General features: G+C 42.4%; 1 protein-coding gene and 1 non-coding gene across 4 annotated transcripts in view; both read left to right on the top strand.

The window, feature by feature from the left end:
• The window catches only part of TBC1D9 (TBC1 domain family member 9), a 114886-nt gene that overhangs the window by 71358 nt on the left and 24568 nt on the right, over nt 1-18960 (top strand). For all 3 annotated transcript variants that reach the window (XR_003520688.2, XM_027598309.2, XM_027598311.2), the window contains exons 7-13: nt 3764-3970; nt 4864-5034; nt 5838-5988; nt 8717-8931; nt 11271-11388; nt 12871-13156; nt 13607-13736. Coding sequence is in view for 2 of the 3 variants with exons in the window: in XM_027598309.2 (XP_027454110.1) it covers nt 3764-3970; nt 4864-5034; nt 5838-5988; nt 8717-8931; nt 11271-11388; nt 12871-13156; nt 13607-13736 (1278 nt within the window). In the remaining variant the exon portion in view is untranslated. The remainder of the gene's footprint in view (nt 1-3763; nt 3971-4863; nt 5035-5837; nt 5989-8716; nt 8932-11270; nt 11389-12870; nt 13157-13606; nt 13737-18960) is intronic.
• Nucleotides 9681-9787, top strand: LOC113926035. Its single transcript, XR_003521122.1, has one exon. It is a non-coding gene; the product is annotated as a U6 spliceosomal RNA (small nuclear RNA).

Below are 18960 nucleotides of genomic sequence, written 5' to 3'. Positions count from 1 at the left end.
CTGCTGTACAACTTTCTAGGGTTTTTCTATACTTCACTGTGTTTATGTCATTTATGTTACTTAGATATAAAACATAGGGAATTTTTATTTTTTGTTTACTTCCTTCAACACTGAGTGTATATTAAACTTTCCCCCATATCATTAAATGCTCTTTGATAGTATCATTTTTAATGACTGCATATTATTCCATTAACTGGATCTATAAAATTTATTCAGTTACCTGTGGTTGGACCCTTGCATTGTTTTTAGTTTTCTTCCAATTATATGCATGATTTTCCTTAAAGTATGAATTATAAATTCCTAGAAGCTGAGTGGGTGGATCAAAAAGAATGCAAAATGTTAGGCAATTGACAAATCTAGTCCTATTTTAATATGAGCAAACTGGTGTTACAACACTGTTTGAGGTGATATGTGGTGGGGTTGAGTTCTGAGGGGGATAATTCGACAATCACTTACATTTGGCTCTGGAATGGATTTCATAACTTTTTCCAGCAAATGTACCTTCTTTGCCATAGACTATTACTAAACTTAATTTTCTTCATTTCTAAATTTCTTCATCAAGTACGACCCAAAAGCAAGTTACCTGCAACAGCTAGGGCAACCCATTCCAGGATTAAGGATGTGCATTGGTGAATCGGAGCGAATCATCACTCTGTTTATCCAAATGGAGATAAGGAGTGGGGAGGGGTCAAGATGTCTGCTCCCCTGTTTACCACGTCCCGCTGCCTCTCCTCACCTTTCAGTGCAGTGTACGGTACAATAGTGGGAGTTCAGGGCAACTGAGAGAACGGGGATTGATGTTCTCAGCCCGTCTTTGGCTTGCTGGCTTTCCCTAACGGCTGGTAGAGCAGCGATCATTCAGTCATATTCCAGGGTAAGTGAGAGGAGGAACAATAGTTGAGGTAGTATAATCGAGAAATAAAGCATGTTATGGTTGGTGGATGCAACTTTTTTTTATTTAAGATTTTATTTATTTATTTAACAGAGAGAGACACAGCCAGAGAGGGAACACAAGCAGGGGGAGTGGGAGAGGGAGAAGCAGGCTTCCCGCGGAGCAGAGAGCCCGATGCAGGACTCGATCCCAGGACGCTGGGAACATGACCTGAGCCGAAGGCAGACGCTTAACGCCTGAGCCACCCAGGCGCCCCGGTGGTTGCAACTTTATAAAGAAGGCAGCAGTGCCCTTCCTTTAACCTGATGAATCTCCAAGCTATATGAATGATAGATCCCTAATCCCAACGAATGGAAGAAGCAAAGGACTCTGTAATTTTTACAACCTTTACGTTACCTTAACGACAGAAAAGCGATGGGCCACCACCCTCCCCTCTTACATGGGGTCTTTCTGAGTAGAGAGGGGTGCGTCCATGAACTGCGTACCTTTTAGAACTGACTTAAGCTGATTGATGAGCAGCAGTCTCCATGGGAACATTACATCCTAATTGAAATGGCCACTTTAGGATTATATCAACTAGAATTGTTTCATTTAATTTTTTATAAATCAGCTAAAATACTGACGGGAGATTGTTAACATATATACCACAGATAGACTTAAGGTAGATCAAATAGACACAGAATCATGTTACTACAGATTTTGAAAAAATTCCTGAGGCAGCAAAGCAGGGAGATAAGGTGAACCCATCAGGTTCCTCATTAGATAGAGATTATAGATGAAGTCTCTCTTTTTTTAAAGCATAAATTACCTAGCAAATATTACATATTAAACATCAAGTTTTGATTAAATTCCAGTCTATTTTTATAACCCAAGTTGGTAGTGAAATGTGTCTTATTAAACTAGAATACTCAAATGTTGCTGTTACCCTTTGCTGGTATCACAAAGCTTATGGGATCGGATTCTACCAGAAATAATTTGTCAGCAAAAAATATTTTGTGGTGCATGTGAGCATTCATATGTTTTATATGGGAGCTTTCTGGTTGTTTCTGTATTCATGATCTAGCTAAAGGACTTTCCACTTTGACCTCAAGATCCACATGGCTATATGGGTTTTAGGTGTGGAGCTTGAACCTTTAGTTCCCTTGGCATTTGGCATTTGGTCTGAGACATTTGGTGACCAAAAGAATCAGAAAAAAATGGTTTTGAGAAAAGGAGTTTTTATAGGTCTTTTAAACATAGGTATCGTTTAGCATGTTTTAAATGCCATGGGAAAATCCTTTTTATGATAAAGAAATTTTTTTCCCATTTCTTCAGCTTTTTTTGCATTAGGAAAAAAACTTTTTTTTTTTTTTTAAAAACACTTTTATGTACAACTCCAAGTACCTCAGGGGATTCCTTTAAAAGTATATATAGAGGGGCACATGGGTGGCTCAGGTGGTTAAGCATCCAACTCTTGGTTTCGGCCCAGGTCATGGTCGTGGGGTCGTGGGCTCAGGCCCCATGTCAGGCTCTGAGCTCAGCGCGAAGTCTCCCTAAGACTCTCCCTCTGCCTCCCACTCACTCACTCTCTCTCTCTCAAATAAATAAAATCTTTTTTAAAAAATTTTAAAAAATATATAGAAACATATATCTAACTATATGTGCTGATAAAATATGAGAGCAGAAGTCAGGTCCTGCAGTTTTCCCTCTTTGGATCCCATTGTCCGCATTTTGGATTTGGGGCCATTCAGCTTTTCAGGCATCTCCTTCAGGTTCCATAGCCTCGAAGGGGAAAAAGGTTTTAAAATTCTGCTTTGGAGACATTGTATTTCATATGAAAATGTTGATGAAGAGGTTAAAGTTGAATGTGTCCAGACTGCTTACAGGTGGGTGGAAATGAAGAGAAGAGAAACTGAACTTTAAGGATATAGTCAGAGCTGCTGCAAGTAAACCATTTATCTAGGGCTTGCCTTGAGAGTTTTTTTTTCCTACTGTGCTAAAGAAAAATATTTTTATGCATTTATCCTAGTTTCCAGTTGATGGAAATCCTATTATAAAGCCCCAAATGTGTCTTCAGTTCAGAGCTAAAACAAATGTCCTTCTTTCCTGCTCGTCTACCTACCTGATGTGGTAGATTTATGTCACCACACGCATGCGCACACCCACGTGCACGGTCCGCCAGTGCAGATGGGGTGGCCCTTAAGCTGTTTCCGTCATGTCTGTTTGGAATTGAGCCTTTAAAACGTTCAGGTGGTAAGAGGAGAGGGTTGCAAAGCCCTGGAATTCGAAGGAGCTGTTTGAAAGATGGGTGAGGTTTTGAAAACCATCCCAACCTTACGCTTGGTAAAAAGGCACATGTGTCACAGGTTGTTTCCGTCTCTTAGGGATGACGCAGCAACGAGGAGTCCTTTCCTTTAGGACTTGTGGAATTTTAATGAAAACCAGGGAGTTTCTTCACAAGGAGTTTTCTAAACCTTGGCCCTGTTGTTATCGTGGGCCAGACTTTGTCGGGAATCAGCTGTCTTGTGCATTGCACGCTGGTGAGCGGCATCCCTGGCTTCTACCTGCTAGATGCCACTGGTACCCTCCACTCGTGACAACCGGAAACGCCTCTAATTGTTGCTAGATGTCTCCGGGGGAGCAAAATTACTCCCAGTGTAGAACTGCTGATTTAGAAAGACCAGCACCGTCATTCCAGCTTCTGATACGAGCTCCAGTTTGAGTTGTTAGCTCTTATATCGGAACAGAGTCAGAGAATCTCATTCTTGCCTCAGTAAGATATGGGTGTTCCTACACAATGTAAAAGTGTTGCGCTCCTTGTTTGGTGCTGCTCGGAGGCTGCTGTTGGGTGATCCTTGGAAAGTCATGTTCTTTGTTTCGTGTGTTTTTCAGGTGACAATTGTGGAAAAGGCAGACAGCTCCAGCGTACTCCCCAGTCCTTTATCCATCAGCACCAGGAACAGGATGACCTTCCTATTTGCCAATTTGAAAGATAGAGACTTTCTGGTGCAGAGGATCTCAGATTTCCTGCAACAGACAACCTCCAAGATATACTCGGACAAGGAGTTTGCAGGCAGCTGTAACAGTTCAGATGATGAGGTCTGTGGGATCCCCTGCGGGTGTTTGCATTCGTCCTAGTACTCTGCCTGAGAGTGGTCCCCTCCTTGTCCATTTTGTTTGATCCTCAAGCTCTGCTAAGATAAGGCACCTACCCTGATGCCCAGAGCAATATCTCATCTCATTTAAATCTCATGGAGTTGGCTTTGGGGTTGCAGAGCTGGACAGAGCCCTGTAGATCAGCTGGCCTAACCCTATTTCATAGTTGAAGAAATTATTAAGTAATTGGTCCTGTTTACGCAACAAGGAACTCTGGTCCATATAGCGACATTGTTGGCAATGTACCGAGGTCACTAAATAAAGTCTCGAATCTGAGATGCAACATCATGATGATGACCTTATTATGATAAAATACATACTGTGTCCCTTTTGAATTAGGCCCTGGGCCAACATCCAGGAAAATTAGAGCCTGGGAAAATAAGTGACCAGCTCAAGTGACAGAGTAATTACTGACAGCTGAAATATAAGGATGGTGACCTCACAAGGAACATGCCTGCCCCTGTCCACCCGGTCCAAGCTCATGTGGGCATCAGAAACTAGAGCGGGCATGAGGAGGCGGTCCCATAAGCAGTTGATTCAGCCATGTCATGCTTTGCATGCATGCTAACCAGAAACTAACCACCAACCAGTTTGTTGCAAAAATGCATCAAAAATAAAAGGAAACCTGTTTTGAGCATTGAAGCTTCATGGTCTATGACCCACGCACCTGTCTAATCTCCGCCGAAGCGCTGGCTTGCTGCCTTCCTCCTGTGTTTTCACATTGCAAGAAACGTGTTGGGAACCATGATGTAGTTGTTGGTGTCTATACAGAGGACACTGAAGAAGTAGATTCTACGGCTCACACTCTTTCAACAAGTTCCTCTGTGCGTCGGCAGGTATATTCTCGGCCCAGCAGCCTCGTCTCCTCCAGCCCCCAGAGAAGCACGAGCTCCGATGCTGATGGAGAGCGCCAATTTAACCTGAATGGCAACAGCGTTCCCACAGCCACACAGACCCTGATGACCATGTATCGGCGGCGGTCTCCGGAGGAATTCAACCCGAAATTGGTGGGTGTCTCCTGCTCTTGCCTGAAATTTTCTGTGTTAGAACAGTAACATTTAAAAATAGTTTTTAATCAAAGTAAACTCATAAATATCTATGTAAATAAATATTTTCCTATAAACAAAGCAGATTTTTATCTAAATCTCTCATTAGATTTTAGAATGGGGACGCCTGGGTGGCTCAGTCATTAAGCATCTGCCCTGGGCTCAGGTCATGATCCCAGGGTCCTGGGATCGAGTCCCACATCAGGCTCCTTGCTCGGCGGGAGGCCTGCTTCTCCCTCTCTCACTTCCCCTGCTTGTGTTCCCTCTCTGGCTGTGTCTCTCTCTGTCAAATAAATAAATAAAATCTTAGAAAAAAAAAGATTTTAGAATGGCTTCTTCACGGGAGATGAGTTATACAGAGTATGGGTGACTTTTTTTGTCTTGTTTTTAACTGTTAAGTTTAAGTCAGCCAACAAGTAAGTACAAAATTCCTCAGCCCACAATTAAAAAACATCAACTCACTTTCACTTGGAGGTGTGGACATAAAGCCATAAATATAATTTGCATTCTGCTGACCCATTTCGGGTAAGTGGAATTCTCATTCTGGTCCAGAAAGCTTCAAAGCAGAACCACAGCCTTTAAATTAGGTTCAGGTGTCAAATGAGGGAAGCACTCCAGAAAATCTGACTTCTTTGTTCTGAAGAGTTTTGTCCAGAACATAACCACTCTGTTCACTAGGGGAGATAGTCTCACTTTCCATCCAACTTCTCCTTTCCATCCTCGAAGTACTTTGGGATGTAGTAATGTTTCATTATCCCTTTCAGGCCAAAGAGTTTTTGAAGGAGCAAGCTTGGAAGATTCACTTTGCTGAGTATGGGCAAGGGATCTGCATGTACCGCACAGAAAAAACACGAGAGCTGGTGTTGAAGGGCATACCGGAGAGCATGCGGGGGGAGCTCTGGCTGCTGCTGTCAGGTATGGCCGGGCTTGGGGCTGGGGGCCCTGGCCCCGGAGTATGCAGGACCTCAGCACTCCCCTTCCGCCTTCCATCGCGTGTCTGGGCTCTTTCAAAATATACAGCCCTCCAGTTTGGCACTAAATTGCCTTTCCTCCCCAGAGTGTTGAAGTCTCTCAGTGAAAACACAGAACACATACAACTGTCCAAATATTGAAGCCATCACCCCCCAAATCCGCATAACCTCTTCCATCCCCTCACTAACGCTACTTTGGAGAAAAGAGAACCTAAGGGAAAGAGTATAATTCTTTGTGATTTGGGAAGTTTTGTGTTTTTTTTTCCCCTTTTCCTGCCTGTGTCCATTGATGAGAACACATGATGAGAATACATCTCATTGAGAATGCTAAAGTGTGGCACATGCTCAGAGCTGTCACTGAGGCAGGGAGAGACAGGAATGAGAAAGCCTCATCCTTGGTTTTTGCCACCTCCTGAATTTCCTGGTTATCGCTTGGAGATGTGAAGGAGAGGCCAGCATGTGCCCTAGAACTGAAGGCCTAGATCACCCACTCCAAGCTGGAGACGCCAGGAAGGGCAGAAGGGGTTGTGTCAAGGACCTGTGGGAAAGATGTGCCCACCTTCGCTGGTCCACAGCCAGGCTCATGCCCCAACAGAGCCCGGCGGGGTCACACTTTTGAGTCCTGCTGGAGACCAGAGGTTCTTCAGGCTAGGCCCAATCACACCTTCCTGCTCACCTAAAGTGCCCAGTGTATCCCAGGGGTCTGTTCTGTCGGGAACATCCAGGGCATTTTTTTGGTGTCACCAGTCTTTATAAATCAGTTGTTTTACTTCGTTAGAAGCCTGAAATGTAATCATTTTAGATAAACTTACTTGAATATTTTTATTTGAACCCAAAATGATCCAACACAAGTGCTGTTATCAAAACCTTTTATTTTAAAAGTGACATTAAAATTAAAGTGACATTAAAATTAAAATAGTTGCCATACCTATAGGAAAGCATTTTAAACAAACAAACAATCTCAAAGCTCTTTCTAAAAGTAGATATAAAGGGTAATTGCCCATAATAAGATATATTAACATCTCAGCAGTTGGGGGACAGAATCCTGAAAATTACTTGGCTTTGTCTGTTTCATGTAAAACTAGCTTGTTCTATCCTCATTTACGTGGCTTATTTTCCTTAAGTAGACCAGCCTTAGCTCCTAATTTAGCAATCCAAATTTGAATCCAATGATCTCTGATTACAAATTCAGCCCAAGAAGAGCCTTACTGTCCATCTTCTGTCTTCCTTGTGTTTGTTGAACTAGGCACCTGGACAAACTGATTCAGGTCACTGATGTAGTAAATGAAAAATTCCATTTTCATCCTCATTCAAATTAGAAGTTACTTACAGCCCCATTTTGGATGAAAATGGAACTCAAAGTGAGAGCCAAGAAATAGTGCACGATAGTACATAGCACTGTTGCAGAGACCCATAGAGAGCTGGACTCCGTATTTTCTTTAATGGTGATGGACAATGTGAGGCCAGGGGGTGGCGCGGCCCACAGCTCCTATTTCCACCCAGCTCACTGGGGGTAGGGTGCGTGTGGTAGGTTGCAAGCCAGCTCACCCCTGGGGAGAGCCCAGCTCCTGGTAGGGGAGCCCCACCTGGCTCCCGCCCTGCTCCCCGTGACTCTTAGGGCCACTTTACCAGGACCTGGCTTGGTGTACACAGTGAAGTGCAGGCCAGATGGTAAAAGATAACTTTGCAGATCCCCCTTGGAAACAAAGCAAAAGCCAGTGTTCGGTTGCTGTCAACCAGACTGCCTTTTCCTGGGTAAATGTTGAGTGGTGAGGCTGTCTCTTCTGGGTGACTGTCATTGACACGGTCCAGGCCAGCCCAGGGGTTCTAATTTCTAATCAGTGAAATATTATCCTGTCATTTAGTGTGTGTGTGTGTGTGTGTGTGTGTGTGTGTGTGTGTGTGTGCGTGTGCGCGCGCGCGTAATATGTATACATATATGCGTGTTTTATAGATGTGTGTATGTATATATATAATTACATAAGTTATTTTAATTAGATTTAGATTTAGATGCTTTCATACATACAGGGTTTTCTGTCTTCAGGAATCATAAATGCAAATATCTCAAACCAGTGATTCTCAACCCATTTCTCCATCCTTATCCCCAGCACCTGAGGAACTCCCAGCCATAGTGGTGCTCTCTGTGAAGAATGCCCACACCACCCACTGCAATTCTAAAAATCCTTGCATACATTCTAACACCTCCTCCTACTCTGCAGTGTGGCTCTTTGAACTCTTCAAAGCTTATGCTTTCACAAGCAGTTTTCAAATTTCTTTTGGGAGGCAGAACTCCCTTTTTCAAGTGAAATCTTAAGGAGAACCCCAATAAAACACCAGCAGAACTGCTCTGGTTGAGAGAGGGCTGAGACGGGGAAGCTTTGGCTTACTCTTGTTCCTTCCTTCTCTTCCTCTAAGTAGGCCCTCCAGGATCGTCTGTGGAAGTTCTGTGGAAACACAGATTTTTAGCTTGCAAACCTCTAATTTGGCTTACAGTGGAGTTGAAAGAGGGAAGCAGGCCGCAAGTAAATTTACCAAGTCTGGCCACAGTTGCCACAGCCCACCTCACGTGTGGGCTGTCATTATTTCGCAGGTGGCTCACTTGGTAAGCTGTGTTTGCAGACCGAGAGCAGGGCCTGCCGCTTTGGATGTTGTATCTGTTGGGTGTTTCCTAGGTGCCATCAATGAGAAGGCCACGCATCCTGGGTACTACGAAGATCTAGTGGAGAAGTCCATGGGGAAGTATAATCTGGCCACAGAGGAGATTGAGAGGGATTTACACCGCTCCCTTCCAGAACACCCAGCTTTCCAGAATGAAATGGGCATTGCTGCTCTAAGGAGAGTCTTAACAGCTTATGCTTTTCGAAATCCTAACATAGGATATTGCCAGGTAAATGACCCAGCTGGTTTAGATTTTTTTTATTATTTTTGTTTATTAACCAGTAAGTCAGAAGAATGGTTATCAGAACCATCCCTGCACCTAAGTTTCTTGACCTTGGCACTATAGACATTGTGGGCTGGATAATTATTTGTTTGGGGTTGTCCTGTGCTTTGTAGATGTTTAATAACATGCCTGTTTAATGCCACATTTAATAACATCTCTCCACGAAATGCTAGTGGAACTCCCTAGTTGTGACAGCCAAACTGTCTTTAGACATTGCCAAATAGCCCCTGGGGAGCAAAATCTCCCTGGGTTGAGACCACAGCGCTGAGCAGAGGAGCTGGGAGACAAGAATGCCCTTTCTGAATCCACCACCTCATACCTTGGTGACCTTCAAGTCACTTCTGATTACTCTCTGAGCGACCCCTCATCCCTCCCCGAGGTAAAAGAGAGCGTGCCTGAGCACCAGGCCTGTAATTCTGGCTTCTAAGTTCCACAGTGCTCCTACTTTGCATCCTAAGTAAGAACATACTTGAGACTATAACTTTTATATGCTAGGATTATATTTTAATACCCATTAAAATAAATGCTTAATCCAATATTCAAAAAATGTTGCCCCCATACCAACTAAAATTATCTCTTGTACTAGTACATTGACCATAATTGGGAAAACTCTAAGATGGTGTGACTTTAGACTTAAAGGCCACATATTCAGAGAGGCCTTCCCCGACCATCTAGCTAAAAGTTAAAGCAGGCTTGTGCTCGCTTCGGCAGCACATATACTAAAGTTAGAACAATACAGAGAAGATTAGCATGACCTCTGCACAAGGATGACATGCAAATATGTGAAGCATTCCGTATTTTTGTGGGGAATACAGGCTTCCAGTAATGGAATCAGTAAGTGATGGGAATAAAAGACACAGCATAAGGAATGTAGTCAGTGATACTGTAATAGCCATGTATCTATCAGGACACTTGAGATAAACGTAGCATAATGTATAAACTTGTGTCAACTATACTCAAAAAAAAAAAAAAAAGTGAAATCACAACGGAATACAACTTTTAATATGTTGACAAATACCTCAAACATCCCCCAGATCCAGAAAGATGGCATAATTTTTACTAAATGACTGCTTAACACAAAAGTAGATAAATGGAAAGATAGGTAGGTAGATAGATAAATGCTAAAGCAGGCTTAATTCCTCTACACATACACACAGTACAAGTCTTCCTATACCACATTATTTTATCTTTTTGATAGCATTTAAATACACCCCCAAAATTGATTAATTAACCTTTACATCTTTATTCTGTCTCTCTGACATCAACATTTAAGTCCTGTGGGACTTGTCACCACTGTATTTTCCCACCCCATTCCCCAATACTTAGTCCAGAGCCTATTACAGACTTACCTTGACTGAATGACTGAGGAGCTAACTGTGACCATGATCATGTACTAGAATTGGCAGGTTAATTCTCAAGTGGAATTTTAATAATAATTTTACTTGGGCAAATATTGTGACTTACAAGAAAAAGCCTATTAGGCCAAAATTCCTTTTTTTTTTTTTTTTTTTTTTAGTATTTATATTGTAGAAGTCTGATGAACAGTTACTGGTTTGTAGAAGGTCAAAGGAAGTACAAGAATTAGTTGGCCTCTACAATTATAGAGTTCATATTTATCTTTTGATCTTTCTCTTTTTAATTAAGAGTACTATTAAAAGTAGTGGAGCCTTGAGTGGTTATGAGTTAAGTGATCATATCTTTTAATAAAGTGGGTTACTTTAGAATTTAAATTACTGTTACTTATCTCTGCCTTCCTTATCCAGATGGAAATAGTGTGAGGACTCCAAATTTGAAAGGTTTTATTTTTCTCAGAGGAGAGCCTCAGGCCATGTGTACTTGGTTATAGAAACCATTATGGAAGATTAAAAAGGAAATATTTGTCTTGTGAATTAAGGATTAGAAACACTGAGACTTGAGCAGGTTAAAAGCTTTGTCAGATAGCCTTTGGGCAAAGTTTTTGAATGAGGGCTTGCCTGTGTGCAGGGACTCAGTCCTTGGTGAGTATTGGTGTTCCTGAAGACCCTTAACAGTTCCAGGCTCAAGGACTCAAGGTTTGGACATTTTTAAAGGGTTCTTAAAAAAAAAAAAAAAAAGAAACAACTTAGAAGAATATGTGTGTGTAGCTTTCAGAGCCTTTAGATATTTATTATCTGGCCTTCTGCTAAGACGTTTGCTGACCCTGTGAGACTAACGCAGTAATTTTTCAGGTTCACAAAATTTCTTATGTTAACATGTGTCTGATGTATTTAAAATATATTTGATGACACCCTTTTTCGTTGCTTTAGGCCATGAATATTGTCACGTCCGTACTGCTGCTTTATGCCAAAGAGGAGGAAGCTTTCTGGCTGCTAGTAGCTCTGTGTGAGCGCATGCTTCCTGATTACTACAACACCAGAGTTGTTGGTATGTGGGGGGTACTTAACATTTTAACCCATGTCTGGTCACAAAGATGTTTCTAGAGCCAGGATAGTGGCTAGAACAGCATTTCCAGTCACCATTAACCAAAAGAGTTTCAGACTACTCCACTTTCCCAAAATGGGAATGAGAGGGCTTGAGTTAACATGGGCTGTACACAAAGGAGCCCCATGGAGCTTGAAGGAATATACATGTATCACTGTTAGAGAAATTATTGTAGGAAACACTCAATGTAGGTGTCACTCTGCGGCATGTGGGAACGGCACCAAACATGTCGACCATTGGTCAGATTTGACAAAAAATGTTTTCGTGAAGCCCATGGAATCTATGGACAGCAGAAGTATGCAAAAAAAAAAAACACCCCAAAAAACAAAAATTTGTCCAAGACTAAGTTTCTGCAGTATTTTTCAGAACCGATTTCATTGCAAAATGGCTATAAGCATTTAAACAAATTATTGGTGTTACTCCTTATAATCCTCTCAAGTGTTAGACATTTCATTTTAGCAGAACAAGCTTTTTGTTGCTAGTAGTAAAATGTATGCTTTATGCTTCCCTCTTGTGCTCTTCATTTCTAAACCTTTTCACACTAATTTGATTCACTGGAAAAATTCTCCAGAAATGTCAGTAAGTTGATCATGAGTGTGTATGTACAACTGAAATGCTTTTTTTTTTTTTAGATTTTTTTTTTCTTTTTTAAGTAATCTCTGCATTCAACATGGGCCTCGAACTTACAACCCCAAGATCAACAGTCTCACGCTTTACCGACTAAGCTAGCCGGGGGCCTCTGGCATAGTTTCAAGTTTAAAAAACATTAAACAAAACAAAACAACAACAACAACAAAAAAAAACAAAACAAAAAAAAACCCTCATATGTGGGGACATGCATCCAGAAAAGTAATGTTTGCCAAGAAATGGAGTTGTATGATATATCATGAAAACTTTCTTCTTCTTCTTTTTTGTTTTTTAAGATTTTATTTATTTTTTGACAGAGAGACATCGAGAGAGGGAACACAAGCAGGGGGAGTGGGAGAGGGAGAAGCAGGCTTCCCGCTGAGCAGGGAGCCCGATGCGGGGCTTCATCCCAGGACCCAGGGATCATGACCTGAGCTGAAGGCAGATGCTTAACTACTGAGCCACCCAGGCATCCCTCATGAAAACTTTCTAAACTGACTTTTCCAACAACCCTTATGGTTGTGTGTTATTGCTCTTTTGTGGTAGGGAAGCAGGACAGGAAAGCTCCAGAAAGAGAAGCACCCAGAACTAATCTGCTGACCGCAGGATATTGACACCTTGGTCTAGTAACATAGTAACTAGTAACACGGTAGCAGCAGAACAGTTATGAGAAAGGAGCCGAGTTGTCTCAGCAGCAATTATGAGCTGGGTTATCTTAGCCAAGCCGATTGGTGGGGTTCCTCAGTAAGAAGGTGCAGTGGGTTCACCTGTGGCCTTTTGTGCCCGCCCCTGCTGCAGGTGCACTGGTGGACCAGGGTGTCTTCGAGGAACTAGCGCGAGACTATGTCCCCCAGCTGTACGACTGCATGCAGGACCTGGGCGTGATTTCTACCATCTCCCTGTCTTGGTTCCTCACGCTGTTTCTCAGCGTGATGCCCTTTGAGAGTGCAGTTGTGGTCGTGGACTGTTTCTTCTATGAAGGAATCAAGGTGATATTCCAGTTGGCCCTGGCTGTGCTGGATGCAAACGTGGACAAACTGTTGAGCTGCAAGGATGATGGGGAGGCCATGACTGTTTTGGGAAGGTAATGGACAAAGCCTCACTTTGTTGTTGTTGTTACTGTTTTTAAAGATTTTTTTTATTTATTTGAGAGAGAGAGAGAGCGTGCACAAACAGGGGGAGGAGCAGAGGGAGAGGGACAAGCCGACTCCACGTGGAGACTCTGGGCTCGATCTCATGACCCTGAGGTCATGACCTGAGCAAAAATCACGAGTCAGATGCTTAACTGACTGAGCCACCGAGGTGCCCCCTAAGCCTCCTGTAAACCACCTCTGGTTTCTTCTCTGAACTTGCCTTCTATCTTTCTCCTTGGATTCATGAGTCTTAATTGGCTTGATGGTAATCATAATGCCCACTTTTGTCTGTGGCTGAGGATTTATCTTCATATGCAGGGTTTATAGAACATGGGTAGAGGACTGTAATGGGAGAATTCCAAATTAGCCTCCGGTGACTTCTGTTTCATTTCTTGGTCCAGGTATTTAGACAGTGTGACCAATAAAGACAGCACACTGCCTCCCATCCCTCACCTCCACTCCCTGCTCAGTGATGACGTGGAGCCCTACCCTGAGGTAGACATCTTCAGACTCATCAGAACGTCTTACGAGGTGGGTCTCGTTTCCTGCCTGAGTGTTACAGTGCTCTGAGTGTGCTGGGGGGGACTCTGCCGGATGTGTGGCACCCACTTCCATTGCTCACTATGGGTATACCCGCTTCCTTGCACCTTCGGAGAACTAATTGCCAAAGCAAACAGCTGCCTTCCAGCTGACAGCCTTGAGCTCTGGAGATGGGAACTGCCGGGGGCCTAGGACTCCCACTGGGTCTCAGGCCATGGAGCAAATGGCATGCATGACAAGCTCTGACCTTCTCGTCCTTTGCCATGCCCACCCTGAAGCCGGATCAAGGAGCAGCTCGGATTCCACTCTGGACGTCTTGAGGAGGAGGGGCTGTCACGAGCAGGCATGGGGTGGTTGACCTGTACACATCAATTCACTTCCAGTTCTCGTGCCAAGTACTTAGGTCTTCTCTGAAGAAAACAAGCCAAGTCTCTTCAGTCCATGACATTCTAGAGAAGAACCAGAGTCCTCGTATTTCTCTAAAATTGCTTGGCCTAGGTGGGGGAGGATGCCTTCTGGTTCACGATGACCTTGGATCTAGTGCTGAATCTCAGAGTAGAACTAAGGGAGTTTCTAGGGGCGAAGGAGCCTGTGTTATGTGCTCAGTGGCATTTGATGGTCTGTGGAGCCCTGGGGACTCAAGTGTCCATAATACCTTAATGGTTTCTTCATTTCCTGATCCTTGGCTCTGACACCTTTTATAGAAATGATCAGTAAGAAAGAGCATGAATATTCTGCTGAGCACACTACACCCTCACGGATGTTTTGGAGTTGTAGGACTGTGGTTGTCAGCATTCCAACTAGGAACAGCCTGGATTAAGGGAGAAATAGTGAGGGACAAGCTGAGGTCAGAAAAAGCCTCTTTAAGAGAATAAAAAAATTGGTGCTTTAAAAAATATTGGTATAGATCCAGAAACCTTTTCAGAAACGTGTGTCCTTTCACTCATAAAGGGGGCAAGACTGATCATTTATTATTTTTAAAACTTTTCATTGACGATGTGTATTGAAAACAAAACATTTTTTGTATCTTTTAGAATCATGAATAATGTTTATTTTTAAAAATGTAGAAAGTGGAAAAATATGAGGGAAAAATAAACTATATTCTGTAAACTGCATTTACCCTCAAGTATGTTTTTGTATTTGCAAAATACACTTAAAAAATTAAGTCCCTAGTAAAAAGTGCTTTGTAACATCCTATTTTTAACTTAAAATATACCATGAGCACTCTCTAATATATTAAATATTGTTTAAAGCCATTATTTTTTCTTTTTTAAAAATTTAAATTCAATTAAATATAGTGTATTTTTAGTTTCAGAGGTAGAGTTCAGTGATTCATTAGTTGTATATAACACCCAGTGTTCATTACATCACGTGCCCTCCTTAATGTCCATGAGCCTGTTACCCCCACCCCCCAGCAACCCTTAGTTTGTGTCCTGTGATTAAGAGTCTCTTAGGGCTTGTCTCCCTCTCTGGTTTTGTCTTGTTTATTTTTCCCTCTCTTCCCCTCTGATCCTCTGTTTTGTTTTTTAAATTCCACATATGAGGGAGATCATATGATAATTGTTTTTCTCTGATTGACTTACTTCGCTTAGGATAATACCCTCTAGTTCCATCCGCGTCATTGTAAATGGCAAGATTTCTTTCTTTATGGCTGAGTAGTAGTCCATTATATGTATGTACGTGTGTGTGTGTGTGTGTCTGTGAATGTATACACACACACACCACATCTTCGTTATCCATTCATCTATTGATGGACATCTGGGCTTTTTCCATAGTTTGAAAGTCATAATTTTAATAGATTCTTAATATTCTGCTTTAATGAAGTACCAAAATTTATTTAACTGGTCACTTTTGTTGCAAATTTATTTTGATTACTTCTAAATTTTCAGTATTTTATGTCAAACTTATGTGGTATGATTATATATATGTTATATATATGATATATATTCTATATCCTGTGACAAACTTGTACACAATTACCACATCTCTGATTATGTTCTTAGAGTCCATTCTAAGGAATAGATCTATAGCACTAGATAGAAAGTATGCATTATTTCCAAGCTCCTAGCACACAGTGTCCAATTTCCATGAAGATTGTCCCAATTTATATTTCCACCAGTGGAAATTAAGGATGGCTATTTCACTTCAGTCTCTCCAAAACTGGTTATTATCACAACGCAATAAAGAAACATCATTGCCTCAGGACTTTTGGATAACACTCTGTTGGAAATTTTGGGTGATTATTTTTCCAGAGAAAGAGCCCATGTGATTAAATGCAATAGTTATTATTATAGTGGTGGGTTGTTTTTCTGAAGGCATCCCCTGAAACCTTTATTGTTAAGAGAATTCTGGACCAAAGTCATAAAGCTTAGTGTGTGGAAACTCAGCTTTATTCTTGACAGCAGATAAGCTAACAACATGCTGAGGTCAGCACGTGAGCCATCTGTAATGGGAAAGAGAATAGAATGGAGGCAAGACCGAGGGCTGGTTTCCACTTACATCCTGTCTGGCTGATCCCTGATGGTGGCCCTTTGGCTGTCAGACATCTTGTCGCAGGATACAGCCGCAGTTTCCTTCCTCTGCCCGGATAGACAACCCCTTTTATTTATACCAATGCCTGTATCACCTGGTCTTTCGATGCACAATGACTGGTTTTTTTGTTTTCTCTACTTCGTGTCACCATGCTGCTCATAACGTTCCCGTGGCTCCCCAGTGCCTTACAGTTCAGCCTAAAGAGACCACCACAAATCCTTTTTTCTGTCCTGACCATTAGATTGGTGCTTCTCGGTCTCACCTGTGCATTAAAATCACTTACAATTTTTTTCGAAGTCAACCTTTTAAAAAATGTGAATTCCCAGGTTCCATTCCAGACCGATTAAATCTGTGTCTTTGGCATGAGGCCTAAGAAATAAGTATTTTTTAAAGGTTCCCCAGCTGGTCCCAGTGCCTGGTGAGGGTTGAGAATCCCTGCCCTAGATGCAGAATGGGGCCAGTAGTCGCAGAAGTTGGTTATAACCTGGTTTGAACTAAGGCATGACACCAGTCTTCTGAGGCGTGCAACAGAGTTATTTCTGTGCTTCAGGATGCTTAGCTAGGAAGACAGAAAAGTAGGAGAAACACTGAAAGTACATTCAGCTTTGAGGTCTCATCCAGGACTCCCCCGGTGGCTGGAGGTTGGTTAGATATTGATCAAATTTCTCCTGCTGAGATGATAACTTTATTCATAAAAGCCTCATGGAGAAATTCTTGCTCATTTTAAGTTCTCCCAAGACCCTACTGGAAGGAATCATACAGACAGTTTGAAAGACAGTGTTGTTCTCTGTGCGCCCTGTGTGTGAGGCTCTGCAGTTTTGCAGAGTTATACAAGAGGTACAAGACAAAGCCCCAGCCTTCGGGTTTGGTCCATAGACCAAGATGACCCTTAAAGGCACAGGGGCACATGAATAACCTTACAGCAGGCACATGACCACCGCGGAATCTCTGCGTGTTCAAGACAACCCAACCCAGTGGGTTGAATCTGAGAAAAGCAGGGGAAGGGTGTGGCTATTTCCAGGCCACACAGCTAAAAAGTAGCTCTCTAGCATTAAAGCTAGAGCCAGTGGGATTTGTCTGGGTAGAACGGAGATGGAATTGTAAGTGTACATATGGACGTGAGGTCGGTTGGTCCAGGAGAAGCTGGCTAGTTGGGAGTCTTGAAACCACTGATTGATTTGCAAGGTACTCAACAGCCCTTTGGAAGCGGAGGGGAGTTTTTCTTCAAGGACATTATTTCTGCTCCCCGTGCAATAAATTGGGAGTGGGGAGAGCCGAAGGAATAGACTAGCAAAGAAGATACTACAGTTGTATCAGTGGGGAAAGACCCGGGAGATACAAGAAACACTCTTTGTCTATCCATTTATTGAAAAAAATCTTTATTTAAGATGTTATAAGTGCCTGTCTTATGCCAGGCATCATGCCCGGCCCTGGGGATATGTTACCAACACCTCGGTGTGAATATTTTTCTTTCTCGTTCTTTCATGTATTGAGGTTTTCCAGCACAGTAGAAATCCAAAGGGTAACCTGATGCATTTCCATGACCTATCACACAGTCCAACAGTTACCAACATTTTTCTGACCTCTTTCATCTAAGTCACTTTTTTTTTTTTTTCTGGAGTATTTTCAAGCAAATTCTAGACAGCGTATTATTTTACTTGTAAACCCTTCATTTTTTACCTCTAACAGGAAGACATTTGGGGCTTGACATTTTTTGCTAAAGCATAGCTTTGATTTCCAAGTTTAATTCTTAAAAGACTGTCCATCCCTCAAAAAAGAAATGTAGACCCCTAAATTAGTTATCACCAGTTGTTTGTGGGACCTTAGTTATAACATTAGTACATTTTGCCTGATCTTTAGATATGTGCTTTTTTCCTCCCCCTTTTGCCAACATTACTAGGAGTAATAACAGCTACCGTATAATAGTTGCTTTCCCTGTGTAGCACATAAACTTCTTACCCAGCCCAAAGAGGTAGGAATAATTTCCCCTGTTTTGCTGGTAAGGAAGCTGAGGGTCATCAGTTTTCATGAAATTTCTGTGGAATGTGAGACTTGCATCCATATCTGACTATGAAACTGTACCCTCTCCATAATGCCCAGCTGTCAAAAGCAAGTCTCCTTTATAGAGGCCAAACTTTATGTTGTGGGTTTTTTGGGGTTTTGTTTTGTTTTGTTTTGTTTTGTTTTGTTTTTAGAGAGGGAGAAGGGTTGTGGGGTAGAGGGAGAGGAAGAGCAAGAATCTTAAGCAGACTCCATGGCCAGCGCAGAGCCCAATACGGGGCTCGATCTCACAACCCTGAGATCATGACCTGAGCCGAAACCAAGAGTCAGACACTTGACTGAGCCACCCAGGTGCCCCAATGGTGTATTTTTTAAAGAAGATGCTCTAGAGCAGGTGGCAAGTTCACGTGACTGTGCATGCAAGGCAGACACCAAGTGGGCAGGGGGTGAAGGCGTGGGGAAAGGTGGCCTCGGGGTCCTAGGTGGTAACGGCCTGTGTGGTGGTGGGGCAGTCTCTTTGCCCACTGGAAATAAGGAGCCACTGTTGCCAGAACCTCTGATTTTTCAAGAGAACTTGGAGATCTTAATTTTATTTGAATTGTCCTAGTTTTCAAAATACACTCTATGCCAAACGATACATGCCATGGTCTTTGTAGCCTACTGGCTGCTGCTTTGTAATTTC

This window comes from Zalophus californianus, chromosome 2 (genome assembly GCF_009762305.2).
Source record: "Zalophus californianus isolate mZalCal1 chromosome 2, mZalCal1.pri.v2, whole genome shotgun sequence".
Taxonomy (NCBI): Eukaryota; Metazoa; Chordata; class Mammalia; order Carnivora; family Otariidae; genus Zalophus; species Zalophus californianus.
This window is presented reverse-complemented; position numbering and strand designations above follow the sequence as displayed.